The following is a 14,939-nucleotide window of genomic DNA, read 5'->3' on the forward strand; positions in this document are numbered from 1 at the left end:
GCCCGCTGTGGATGAAATTTCTCGTGACCTTTCCATTATATGGAGAGAGACCCAAAATTCTCTCTTACAGGCTTCTTCACGCATGAAGAGGTTCGCGGATAAGAAAAGAAGAGCTCCCCCCGTTTTTTCCCCTGGAGACAAGGTATGGCTCTCCGCTAAATATGTCCGCTTCCGTGTCCCTAGCTACAAGTTGGGACCACGCTATCTTGGTCCTTTCAAAATTTTGTGTCAAATTAATCCTGTCTCTTATAAACTTCTTCTTCCTCCTTCTCTTCGTATCCCTAATGCCTTTCACGTCTCTCTTCTCAAACCACTCATCCTCAACCGTTTTTCTCCCAAATCTGTTCCTCCCACTCCTGTTTCCGGCTCCTCGGACGTCTTCTCGGTCAAGGAAATTTTGGCTGCCAAAAAGGTCAGAGGGAAAAATTTTTTTTTAGTAGACTGGGAGGGTTGTGGTCCTGAAGAGAGATCCTGGGAACCTGAGGACAACATCCTTGACAAAAGTCTGCTCCTCAGGTTCTCAGGCTCCAAGAAGAGGGGGAGACCCAAGGGGGGGGGTACTGTTACGCCGAGCGCTCCGGGTCCCCGCTCCTCCCCGGAGCGCTCGCTTCACTCCCTCCGCTGCAGCGCTCTGGTCACGTCCTCTGACCCGGGGCGCTGCGATCCTGCTGCCAGCCGGGATGCGATTCGCGATGCGGGTAGCGCCCGCTCGCGATGCGCACCCCGGCTCCCCTACCTGACTCGCTCCCCGTCTGTTCTGTCCCGGCGCGCGCGGCCCCGCTCCCTAGGGCGCGCGCGCGCCGGGTCTCTGCGATTTAAAGGGCCACTGCGCCGCTGATTGGCGCAGTGGTTCCTATTAGGGTTTTCACCTGTGCACTTCCCTATATTACCTCACTTCCCTTGCACTCCCTTGCCGGATCTTGTTGCCTTAGTGCCAGTGAAAGCGTTCCTTGTGTGTTCCTTGCCTGTGTTTCCAGACCTTCTGCCGTTGCCCCTGACTACGATCCTTGCTGCCTGCCCCGACCTTCTGCTACGTCCGACCTTGCTTCTGCCTACTCCCTTGTACCGCGCCTATCTTCAGCAGCCAGAGAGGTGAGCCGTTGCTAGTGGATACGACCTGGTCACTACCGCCGCAGCAAGACCATCCCGCTTTGCGGCGGGCTCTGGTGAAAACCAGTAGTGGCTTAGAACCGGTCCACTAGCACGGTCCACGCCAATCCCTCTCTGGCACAGAGGGTCCACTACCTGCCAGCCGGCATCGTGACAGAGACACTATATCCTGTACTGGGACATCACAGCAGTATATATGGTAAAGTGTGATACGTGATCTCGTATCAGGGACATTTTAGTCTCTACCGATTTATGTCCCTCGTATCAAGTAAGGGAAAAAGTAGCTTCAACAAGTATCAAAAATACTTCCTACCTTCACCTAAGCAATAAACCTGTAGAAAAATGAAGGTGATATATGGGATTGTTAGGGCTTAGGCCTACAGCAGAACCCCCTGCAAGTGGCATTGGGAGAGAGCAATGGTTCTAGGTGGCAATGTCTTCATATATGGCTTTTTTATTTACATCTAAATCACATGGATAGAAAAATATAATTCCATATGCATCTGCATGGAAACTTTAGTCATATTGGTTACAGTTCACTATAGACAAAGGGAGACACCGTAGATAAATAGGATACAATTTAAGCAATATTGCTCACCGATGTCGGTTGTACTGCGACCAGGTACAACAATGGTGTAGGCATAGACCCCATATGGGCGAAAACTCTGCAGCCGCTCCTGGCAACACAACGTGAAGCAAAAACAGATCCCTCCAGGACAGCACAGGATAGAGCTGGCGCACAAGACTTCAAGGTAAAAGTAGATTTATTTTACCCGGCATGCAACGCGTTTCGCTGGATAACCAGCTTCATCAGGCATGAAAGGTCCCACCGAGAAGCTGGTTATCCAGCGAAACGCGTTGCATGCCGGGTAAAATAAATCTACTTTTACCTTGAAGTCTTGTGCGCCAGCTCTATCCTGTGCTGTCCTGGAGGGATCGGGTTACAGTTCAGGCTCCTTCCCCTCTATGGAAAACCCACGATGGCCCTAATGCTCACACTTGGGCAGTTCTGAGATCATACGTGATCTCGTTTCTATTATATATTTGTGGTGGGCCACCGGTGTATGGCGGGACCACGGGTGTAGCGGTGAGAGTGGTGGGATCAGATGGTATTAACCTCTAGTGTTCGTGACGCCAGGGTGATTTTAGGGTTCCGGAACACCACACCGGATTCTCCGCTATCCCAGTTGCTAGTAGTAAAATGAGAGTCCACAACCAGTTATGGTCAAACGGAGACTTTACTGAGTAGAAGACAGATGGAATTATCTTCACAGCTAAGGCCAGAATTCCCAGAGAGGTGGCCAGGACCCAGAAGGACCTCGCAGCTTGCTGGGACCAATATACTTGTAATTAACTTGACTGGAGATTGGACTTGACTTGACTATGAGCAGGACTTGACTAGTTTCAGTGACAGCAGACATAGACTTGAGACTTACTGGAATGACTGTAGCTTTTGGGGTCTTCCAGATGCTGATCACTTGTCCTGAGATCTCTGGTGGTTGCTGTGCTCAGTAGCAGATGGAATCTCTGAGAAATTGTAATGGCCGCCTCTTTATATAGTGGGGGGGGGGGGGGGGGGCTGGACTAAAGCCCATTGGTCAAGCTGCGGGTCATAGGTTAAGCTGGTGCTCTCCGGGAGAACATGGGACAACAAATCATGTGACAACATAACATAACATGTGACAATCTCACACAGGTCCTTGAGCCCTCCCACAGGTCCTCTGCTCTATCTATACATTAGGAGGCATTAAAGTGATATACACAACATTATGGAAAAACAGGGGGAGACCTTGCAGGGGAGCCCCCAGGTCACTGAGGGTCTCATCCCCACAGGGCCTAAAGGTAGTACAGGACTATATGGGACATCACATATGGCATTGGTCTCCAAACTGTGGACCTCCAGCTGTTGCAAAACTACAACTCCCAGCATGCCCGGACAGCCTTCGGCTGTAAGGGCATGCTGGGAGTTGTAGTTTTGCAACAGCTGGAGGTCCACAGTTTGGAGACCACTGCCATATGGGATCACGTAGACTGGATTTCATACATAACAGAATAATCCTACATAAATAGGACCAAGTACCCAGAGTAAATCCGTAACTCTATCTCCTCACCGATCTCCCGAGGAATTTTACGTATCGCGTTGCGAGATAAGTCCAGGACCAGCAGGTTACTAAAGTTGGCGATGAATGTGGGGATGGCGGTCAGACCCGTGCGGTGCAGCTGCCATTCCTGAAGCTGGGATAACTTCACCAAACACGCCGGAAGTGTCTGCATGAGAAGAACGGTAGAGGTTATCTCATAGGCCGCTGTTTCCTACGCCATTCACCATACAAGATCACTTAAGTTTCATTTTAATAATTTGGACGTTTATGCAAACAGTAATACCAAATATGTATTAATAATTTTATTTATTTTTTTTACTTTTTTTGTGAGGCGAATTTTTTTTATTTATTGGGGAGGGGCTTATATTCTTACGATTTTTAAGGCATCATAGGGGATTATTTATGGCAATCTTTTATTTGTTATTACTGTTTAGTGCTCTGCATAGGCATAGTGCTAATTAGTGTTGAGCGCGCATATTCGAGATGCAAATTTTTACCGCAAATAACGTCACTTTGCGATTTCACGAATATATAGTCATATATATTCGTTATGACAAATATTCGTTTTTTTTTCTTATGCGAATATTTATGCGAATATCGGCACTTCCAGACTGGACACTGATCCCTCCCTTTCTTTTAGGGGAAAGATATAATTGCGCATGCGCACTATGCGAATTTCATTACCGATTTTCGCATGTAAAAAGAGAACGAGAGCGAAATATGGGAATTTCGCGAACATAGGATGAATATTTGTCCATATATTCGTGAAATATCGCAAATTCGAATATGGCCCCTGGCGCTCATCACTAGTGCTAATCAGTAATATAGGCAATCTACTTTTACAGCCTGCCTTTGTGCGCAGACTATACAAGAAGATCCCCAGAGGGGCACGAAGTAGGTAAGCAGAGCTACGGCCGCCAGAATGCTTGGGTACCAGAATGCTTGGGTGTTTAGGGAGAGGTATTAGCAGTAGAGAGAGAAGTGCTTATGGGTGTATAGAGAGACAGAGACATTATAAGATAAACCCAAGGGAGAGTGCAGTGTGCCTGTATTGGTCAGAAGTGGCTACCAGAATGATTGGGTGTATAGGGAGAGGTATTAGCAGTAGAGGGAGAAGTGCTTATGGGTGTATAGAGAGACAGAGACATTATAAGATAAACCCAAGGGAGAGTGCAGTGTGCCTGTATTGGTCAGAAGTGGCTACCAGAATGATTGGGTGTATAGGGAGAGGTATTAGCAGTAGAGAGAGAAGTGCTTATGGGTGCATAGAGAGACAGAGACATTATAAGATAAACCCAAGGGAGAGTGCAGTGTGCCTGTATCGGTCAGAAGTGGCTACCAGAATGATTGGGTGTATAGAGAGAGGTATTAGCAGTAGAGAGAAGTGCTTATGAGTGTAGAAAAGCAGGTAAGCAGAGCTACGGCTGCCATTTTCTCTTATCAGACCCCCGCAATCATGCTGCGGGTGGTCTGATAAGCGAATACAAGCACCACAACTGCTGAAGATGCTGTGCTAAGTATTGATCATGGCATCTGAAGGGTTAATGGCGGGCATCAGTGTGATCACTGATGTTCGCCATTAGTGGTGAGGTCCCCCGGCTGATGATAGCAGCTCCTGCGCTCTCTTTATAGTCTGAATGCCGCCTTTGGTATGTCCGGGCATGCTGGGAGTTGTAGTTTTGCAACAGCGGGAGGCCCACTGTTTGGAAGACACTGGTGTAGGGATACAGGGAGATATTTATCAAAACCTGTGAAGTTGCCCATAGCAACCAATCAGATCGCTTCTTTCATTTTTGAAAAGGCCTCTGGAAAATGAAAGCTGGAATCTGATTGGTTGCTATGGGCAACTGCACCACCTTTCCTCGCTTACACAGTCTTATCCATTACGTGAACTTGACCAACAATATACATACAAAATACATACACAATACATACACAATACATACACAATACATACACAATACATACACAATACATACAAAATACATACACAATACACAATACATACAAAATACACAATACATACAAAATACATACACAATACACAATACATACACAATACATACAAAATACATACACAATACACAATACATACAAAATACACAATACATACAAAATACACAATACATACAAAATACACAATACATACAAAATACACAATACATACAAAATACATACAATACATACACAATACATACAAAATACATACAAAATACATACACAATACATACACAATACATACAAAATACATACACAATACATACAAAATACATACACAATACATACAAAATACATACACAATACATACAAAATACATACACAATAAATACAAAATACATACACAATACATACAAAATACATACACAATACACAATACATACAAAATACATACACAATACATACAAAATACATACACAATACACAATACATACAAAATACACAATACATACAAAATACACAATACATACAAAATACACAATACATACAAAATACACAATACATACACAATACATACAATACATACACAATACATACAAAATACACAATACATACACAATACATACAATACATACACAATACATACACAATACATACAAAATACACAATACATGCACAATACATACACAATACATACACAATACATACAAAATACACAATACATACACAATACATACAATACATACACAATACATACAAAATACACAATACATGCACAATACATAAACAATACATACACAATACATACACCATACACAATACATGCACAATACACAATACATGCACAATACACAATACATATAAAATACATACACAATACACAATACACACAAAATACATACACAATACACAATACATACAAAATACACAATACATGCACAATACATAAACAATACATACACAATACATACACCATACACAATACATGCACAATACACAATACATGCACAATACACAATACATATAAAATACATACACAATACACAATACACACAAAATACATACACAATACACAATACATACAAAATACACAATACATACACAATACACAATACATGCACAATACACAATACATACATGTTTACTACTTCACCCAAATACTTTCGGACACAACGCACCTTCCACTCCTCTTTTTCTATCCTAAGGATTAATCTTCCGTCTTCATTATAAACTTTTTCCTTCAGCTTTGATAGCTGGATGCGACTTTCCCATACATTAGAGATCCTGTTCCACCGAAATACGATACATAGGACATGAATGCACATGTATATAAAAGAAATATTATTATTATTATTGTAAATCTCTGAAGTTTAGTCACCCCTGTCACCTCGGACATGAACATTAACGCTCTGACTGCTGAATGACATTTAGAACAGTAGAATTCCAGTAGAATGGCGGCAGTGGTCGTGACGTGACATGGCGTCACGAGGGGGCGTGGCCGTGACATCACAATCATGGCCTCCGGCTCCGAGCGTGCTAAACAAAATGTTCAGAATGCTGGAGCACCAGAGTACCCCTTTAAGTGAATTGCTGTTATTAGACTCCACCCACTCTTTCTGAAAAGCCAGAGGATTCATGGGAAATGAAGGCAGCACAAGACAATCGTTTCTGTTTTGAAAAAGGAATTAGTATGGCTAAAACCTCATGCCTGCCACATCAGCTAAAACAGGTAAACACAAGATATACATAAGAAACTCTACATTATTCTCAAACAAAAGCCTGTGCTGCACTATACAGTGATCCCTCAACTTACAATGGCCTCAACATACAATAGTTTCAACATACAATGGTCTTCTCTGAACCATTGTAACTTGAAACCAGACTCAACATACAATACTATGGAATCTGCGAAACGTGTCAAGGGCTGGAAGAACTGACCAATCAGAATGGATATTTCACTGATAAAACCTGTGTATTCCTAAAGTGCATGCACTGACTGGTGTCTGGTAGTGCCCCCTACAGTACAGGGAGGGAGGTATTACATGTTCTGTACTCTTTACCTGTATTACTGAAGTGTATGCACTGACTGGTGTCTGGTAGCGCCCCCTACAGTACAGGGAGGTATTACATGTTCTGTACTCTTTACCTGTATTACTGAAGTGCATGCACTGACTGGTGTCTGGTAGCGCCCCCTACAGTACAAGGATGTATTACATGTTCTGTACTACTCTTTACCTGTATTACTGAAGTGTATGCACTGACTGGTGTCTGGTAGCGCCCCCAAAACAGTACAGGGAGGTATTACATGTTCTGTACTCTTTACCTGTATTACTGAAGTGTATGCACTGACTGGTGTCTGGTAGCGCCCCCAAAACAGTACAGGGAGGTATTACATGTTCTGTACTCTTTACCTGTATTACTGAAGTGTATGCACTCACTGGTGTCTGGTAGCGCCCCCTACAGTACAGGGAGGTATTACATGTTCTGTACTCTTTACCTGTATTACTGAAGTGTATGCACTGACTGGTGTCTGGTAGCGCCCCCAAAACAGTACAGGGAGGTATTACATGTTCTGTACTCTTTACCTGTATTACTGAAGTGTATGCACTGACTGGTGTCTGGTAGCGCCCCCTACAGTACAGGGAGGTATTACATGTTCTGTACTCTTTACCTGTATTACTGAAGTGTATGCACTGACTGGTGTCTGGTAGCGCCCCCTACAGTACAGGGAGGTATTACATGTTCTGTACTCTTTACCTGTACCAGGGTTAGCTGCTCCTTTGGACACCAGGTGAGGGCGGCTCCATGTTACTTTTTTTTTAGGACATTGCGTGTTCTGTACAGGACCCTGAAGAAGTTCCTTTCCTCTACATAGGTCAGTATTTCCCAATGAGGGTGCCTCCTGCTGTTGCAAAGCTACAACTCCCAGCATGCCCGGACAGCCGAAGGCTGTCCGGGCATGCTGGGAGTTGTAGGTTTGCAACAGCTGGAGGCACCCTGGTTGGGAAACACTGACATAGACAGTGATTTACAGCTCCCAGCAGATCTTTATTACTTTTATATGTAAGGATTTGCTTTATCTATATTAGTTATCTACTTATTTATTTTTAAGCCTCACTTTTTCCTATTTTTGGATGATATTTTGGGGTTTCAGAACCAATTACCTGGTTTCCATAGAGTTATGATTTCAACATATAATGGTTTCAACATACAATGGTCGTCCTGGAACCAATTAATAATGTAACTTGAGGGACCACTGTATAAGAAAAAAAAGATCCCAGGGTGCCAAATCATGTATGCCACTACGCAGTGACCCTATGGTTCCTTCTACTCACTCTCCCACAGAAGCCTTTCCTCTCCGGCCGTTCTCCGCTTTCAGCTCTTCCTGGTGTTTCTGGATTCTGCTCTCCCACAAAGCTTTGATATTAGAGATGGACCCTAAGCAAACCACAGCGGTCATGTTCCAGCTTTAGATGAGGGATTGTGTATGTGTTCATGTATCTATGGAAGACAGAGACATTACAAGATGATAACATTGCTTTAAAATCTTACAAAGAACCCAAGGAAGAGCGCAGTGTGGCTGTATCGGTCAGGTGTGGCTACCAGAATGCTTGGGTGTACAGGGAGAGGTATCAACAGAAGGGGGAAGTGCTCATGGATGTATAGGGAGAGGTATTAGCAGTAGAGAGGGAAGTGCTCATGGATGTATAGGGAGGGGTATTAGCAGAAGGGGGAAATGTACATAGGTGTATAGGGAGAGGTATTAGCAGTAGAGCAGTAGAAAGGGAACTGCTCGTGGATGTATAGGGAGGGGTATTAGCAATAGAAAGGGAAGTGTTCATGGCTGTATAGGGAGAGATATTACCAGTAGAGAGAGAAGTGCTTATGGGTGTATATGGAGAGGTATTAGCAGTAGAGAGGGAAGTGCTCATGGGTGTATAGGAAGAGGTATTAGAAGTAGATAGAGAAGTGCTTATGGGTGTATAAGGAGAGGTATTAGCAGTAGAGAGGGAAGTGCTCATGGGTGTATAGGGAGAGGTATTAGCAGTAGAGAGAGAAGTGCTTATGGGTGTATAAGGAGAGGTATTAGCAGTAGAGAGGGAAGTGCTCATGGGTGTATAGGGAGAGGTATTAACAGAAGGGGGAAGTGTATAGGGAGAGGTATTAGCAGTAGAAAGGGAACTGCTCATAGATGTATAGGGAGGGGTGTTAGCAATAGAAAGGTAAGTGCTCATGGGTGTATAGGGAGAGGTTTTAGAAGTAGAGAGGGAAGTGCTCATGGGTGTATAGGGAGAGGTATTAGCAGTAGAAAGGGAACTGCTCATGGGTGTTTAGGGAGAGGTATGAGCAGTAGAGAGGGAAGCGCTCATGGGTGTTTAGGGAGAGGTATGATCAGTAGAGAGGGAAGTGCTCATGGGTGTACAGGGAGAGGTATTAGCAGTAGAGAGGGAAGTGCTCATGGGTGTATAGGGAGAGGTATTAGTAAAGAAAAGGGAAGTGCTCATGGGTGTATGGGGAAAGGTATTAGCAGTAGAGAGGGAAGTGCTCATAGGTGTAAAGGGAGAGGTATTAGCAGAAGAGAGGGAAGTGCTCATGCTGCTGTACGAGCACTGGTGAGACCTCACTTGAAGTAATAATAATAATATTTTTTTATTTATATAGCGCACACAGATTTTTTGGAGTGTGGGAGGAAACCCTCGCAAACACAGGGAGAATATACAAACTTGTTGCAGATGTTGTCCTTGGTGGGACTTGAACCTAGGACCCCAGTACTGTAGACCGGATGAATATACATACATTAGAGAGAGTTTAGAGAAGACACTAAACTAGTCCATAGACTGCAGAATAAAACTTACCAGGAAGGGTTATAGGATCGCTGTGAAATACATCGTCTCCATAGAAAGCAACGTGGATCCAAGCGGATTCCGCAGAAAGAATTAACCCTTCGATTGTTTCTGCAGAGGCCGTAATTTGAATATCCATGCGGAAATGCTGCTGTGTGAACAAGGCCTACAGGGTTTGAATACTTATGTCACTGCAATATTTTAGTTTTTCCCTTTCAATAAATTATCATAGATTTCTACCATTCTGTTCTCCCTTTGTCATTATGGGGTATGGAGGACAGAATGATGGGGGAAACCCTTTTTTTTTTTATTTTAGTTTTTTAGCACAAGGAGCAACATAAGGGTCTAAACACTTATAGATTGTAAATAACATTTCCCCACCAGCTGTCATTCTGCCTAAACATTATTAAAAGGGTACTCCGGCCCTAAGACATCTTATCCCCTATCCAAAGGATAGGGGATAAGATGTCTGCCCACGGGGGTCCCCCACAATCTTGTATTCTGTACCCACCTCTTTGAGCTGCACGCCGCGCTGCCAGCTCACAAACTGCCGGGTGCCGACCACTGGGCCGGAGTATCGTGATGTCATGACTCCGCCCCCGTGTGACATCATGCCCCGCCCCTGCTATTCAGCTCTATGGGAGGGGGTGTCACACCCCTGCTATGCAAGTCTATGGGAGGGGGCGTCGTGATGTCACGTCTCCGCCCCCCGTGTGACATAACGCCCCACCCCCGCTATACAAGTCTATGGGAGGGGGCGTCGTGATGTCACGACTCTGCCCCCGTGTGACATCACGCCCCGCCCCCGCTATGCAAGTCTATGGGAGGTGGCGTTACGCCGCCCTCCCATAGAGTTGCAGAGCAGGGGAGGGGGGTGACATCACACTGGGGCAGAGTCGTGACATCACGATACTCCTGCCCCGTGGTCGGCACCCGGCTGTTTGTGAGCTGGCAGCGCGGCGTGCAGCTTACAGAGGTGGGTGCCGAATGCAAGATTGCGGGGTCCCCGGCAGTGGGATCCCCGCGGTAAGACATCTTATCCCCTAACCTTTAGATAGGTGATAAGATGTCTTAGGGTCGGAGTACCCCTTTAAGTGTATAGCTATTATTACTCATGTGGCATTTCTATAAGCGGCATAGTATTCCTATCAGTGTAATGCGGCCCCGGACATATCCTGCCTGGTCTAATCCCACATAATACAACGTAAATAACCCAGAACGCCATCATAACGTATCCCTCATAACACCAAATCCCATATAGTTACATATTTTAGTTGCAAACATTTATATCGGACCTTATGTCCAGACCTTTTACTGTAAATACATCAAAAACTCTTATTGTTTCACTGAACCACAAACTTCCATCTCAAAGACTGTTCTCGTGCCGCACAGGTGCTGGTGAATGCACTATCCCAGTCAGATTTATTTCCAAAATTCAGAACTTTAAAGGGGCACTCCGGTGGAAAACTTATTTATTTTTATTTTTTTGTAATCTACTTGTGCCAAAAAGTTAAACAGATTTGTAAATTACTTCTATTAAAAAATCTTAATCCTTCCAGTACTTATTAGCTGCTGAATACTACAGAGGAAATTATTTTCTTTTTGAAAACACAGAGCTCTCTGCGGACATCATGACCACAGTGCTCTCTGCTGACATCTCTGTCCATTTTAAGGACAGTTCCTAAAGTGGACAGAGATGTCAGCAGAGAGCACTGTGGTCATGATGTCAGCAGAGAGCTCTGTGTTTTAAAAAAAGAAAATGATTTCCTCTGTAGTATTCAGCAGCTAATAAGTACTGGAAGGATTAAGATTTTTTTAATAGTAATAATTTACAAATCTGTTTAACTTTGTGGCACCAGTTGATTAAACATTTTTTTTTTCCAGTGGAGTACCCCTTTAAGGCAGGCCTATCACACTCCATAAATTGACATCTGAAACTCTGAAACAGTTTTATTACCGTGGGGCACTGCACTGTGGGACAGCACGGTTACTAATGGGGGATTTTGGGGGGGGGGGGGGTAACTTTGAAAGACTTTTACTATTGATGGCACCATGGAATCACATTCAGAGGTAGTATTACGATGGGAAACACTCTGATGCCGTAACCTTTGGAGGCTCTATTACTATGGAGGATACTCTGCTGCAGTTACTTATGGAGGTGGCATTACTTTTGGGGCACTATGGGGAAGCACTATTAAATGTGTACTCTGACATCAGGTTAAAAAAAATGCTGCAAAAATATATAACATTGTTTACCTGTCTCCCCCATTACTGAATCCCCCCAAAATCCATATTTGTATTGGGGGTCTTAGTCCTGTACTACCTGGTTGAGCAGGGGCTTAGTACTACATTTCCCAGAATGCATTGCTTTCATCACAGTTCGCCTACCCAGCCGACTCCCCTCCCACAGCACTCCTACCAGTGAGGTTGCAGCACCTGCTGTAGTCATGTCTGCTCCTCTGCCTGTGGCAATGTTCAGCATAATGCAGCATGCTGTAACCACATCTTCCCTAAATGTCCCAATAAAGATATATATATGTAAATGTGTGTATGACAGGGAGAGGGTGATGTAGCTGTAGGGGCTGGTCAGAGGAGGTGACATCATTCAGGAGGAGGGGCTAGAGCTCAGAAATATGATCCAGTCACCCTGAAACAGTACCACACTCATAATGAGAGGACTTCACAACTTCCTGTGAGGAAAGAAGGAGGAGACGGGGAGCTGCTGAGACAACACCACACTGACAATGAGAGAACTTTACAACTTCCTGTGAGGAGAGAAGCATGAGGCGGGGAGCTGCTGAGACAACACCACACTGATAATAAGAGGACTTCACAACTTCCTGTGAGGAGAGAAGGATGAGGCGGGGAGCTGCTGAGACAACACCACACTGACAATGAGAGGACTTCACAACTTCCTGTGAGGAGAGAAGCATGAGGCGGGGAGCTGCTGAGACAACACCACACTTATAATAAGAGGACTTTACAACTTCCTGTGAGGAGAGAAGGATGAGGCGGGGAGCTGCTGAGAGAACACCACACTGATAATGAGAGGACTTCACATCTTCCTGTGAGGAAAGAAGGAGGGGACGGGGAGCTGCTGAGACAACACCACACTGACAATGAGAGGACTTTACAACTTCCTGTGAGGAAAGAAGGAGGAGACAGGAAGCTGCTGAGACAACACCACACTGACAATGAGAGGACTTCACAACTTCCTGTGAGGAAAGAAGGAGGAGACGGGGAGCTGCTGAGACAACACCACACTGACAATGAGAGGACTTTACAACTTCCTGTGAGGAAAGAAGGAGGAGACAGGGATCTGCTGAGACAACACCACACTGACAATGAGAGGACTTTACAACTTCCTGTGAAGAGAGAAGGAGGAGGCGGGGAGCTGCTGAGACAACACCACACTAATAATGAGAGGACTACACAAATTCCTGTCAGCGGTAATTCATGCAAAAACATGTGGAGCCAGTACAATTTGTGTAAATTACTTCTATTAGAAAAATCTTAATCCTTCCAGTACTTATTAGCTGCTGAATACTACAGAGGAAATTCTTTTCTTTTTGGAACACAGTGCGCTCTGCTGACATCACGAGCACAGTGCTCTCTGCTAACATCTCTGTCCATTTTAAGAACTGTGCAGAGTAGGAGAAAATCCCCATAGCAAACATATGCTGCTCTGGACAGTTCCTAAAATGGACAGAGATGTCAGCAGAGAGCACTGTGCTCGTGATGTCAGCAGAGAGCTCTGTGTTCCAAAAAGAAAATAATTTCCTCTGTAGTATTCAGCAGCTAATAAGTACTGAAAGGATTAAGATTTTTTTAATAGAAGTAATTTACAAATCTGTTTAACTTTCTGGCACCAGTTGATTTAAAAAAAATAAAAAAGGTTTCCAGCGGAGTACCCCTTTAAGTCCAGGGTCAACGCATCCATCTATCAGGAGATTTTGGAGCACTTCATGCTTCCTTTCTCAGATGAGTTGCAATACTAAACTTTCGCACGATTTAAAAAAAAAATTGAGTTTCACCTGCATATTCTGCCCATGACCAGAATAACGATCATAACGATCCATTCAAATAATACAGTAGAACAGTGGTCTCCAACCTGCGGACCTCCAGATGTTGCAAAACTACAACTCCCAGCATGCCCGGACAGCCAACGGCTGTCCGGGCATGCTGGGAATTGTAGTTTTGCAACATCTGAAGGTCCGCAGGTTGGAGACCACTACAGTAGGAGAATCTGCATTCAACAGCGGTGACACCGCACATAAAGGGCACTCAACACGACAATGCAGGTTCTGGAGCGGCCATCACTCTCCTCTGACATCAACATTATTGAGTCACTTTGGGAAAAATTTACGGGATCTGGGGGCTTTTTGCCAAGAGGAATGAGCGACAACAAAAAAGACTTCAACCTGCTATAGATATAAAAGGAGGTAATACACAACATAAAAGGGGTTGTCTCACAACCAGGGCCGGCTCTGCCTATAGGCAAAACAGGCAGCCGCCTAGAGCGCACTCTTGATGGGGGGCGCTGCTCTGGCTGCAGCAATAAAGATAGCCAACATCTGAAGCATCCGCCCATCCAGATAAACCCCATCACCCAAGTAGTAAGGTGATTACATGAGGAGGGGGTTTGTTATAGTGTGTCACCCCAGTAGTAAGGAGATTACATGAGGAGAAGGTTTGTTACAGTGTGTCACCCCAGTAGTAAAGAGATTACATGAGGAGGGGGTTTGTTACATTGTGTCACCACAGTAAGGTGATTACATGAGGAGGAGGTTTGTTATAGTGTGTCACCCCAGTAGTAAGGAGATTACATGAGGAGAAGGTTTGTTACAGTGTGTCACTCCAGTATTAAGGAGATTACATGAGGAGGTTTGTTACAGTGTGTCACCCCAGTAGTAAGGTGATTACATGAGAAGGAGGTTTGTAACAG

At 44.5% G+C, this 14,939-nt stretch overlaps 1 protein-coding gene across 8 annotated transcripts in view; it reads right to left on the reverse strand.

Moving 5' to 3' along the window:
• Positions 1-14,939, reverse strand: part of LRRC39 (leucine rich repeat containing 39) — a 44,615-nt gene that overhangs the window by 17,713 nt on the left and 11,963 nt on the right. For 5 of the 8 annotated variants that reach the window (XM_056523367.1, XM_056523362.1, XM_056523364.1 and 2 more), the window contains 3 exons: positions 8,486-8,651; positions 6,329-6,434; positions 3,222-3,378 (listed from right to left, as the gene is read on the reverse strand). In XM_056523367.1, the coding sequence (XP_056379342.1) occupies positions 3,222-3,378; positions 6,329-6,434; positions 8,486-8,610 (388 nt within the window). In that variant the 5' untranslated portion in view covers positions 8,611-8,651. Of the gene's footprint in view, positions 1-3,221; positions 3,379-6,328; positions 6,435-8,485; positions 8,652-10,006; positions 10,161-14,939 lie in introns of all 8 variants that reach the window. The other 3 variants (XM_056523366.1, XM_056523365.1, XM_056523369.1) reach the window with 2 other exon arrangements.

This window comes from Hyla sarda, chromosome 6 (assembly GCF_029499605.1).
Source record: "Hyla sarda isolate aHylSar1 chromosome 6, aHylSar1.hap1, whole genome shotgun sequence".
NCBI lineage: Eukaryota > Metazoa > Chordata > Amphibia > Anura > Hylidae > Hyla > Hyla sarda.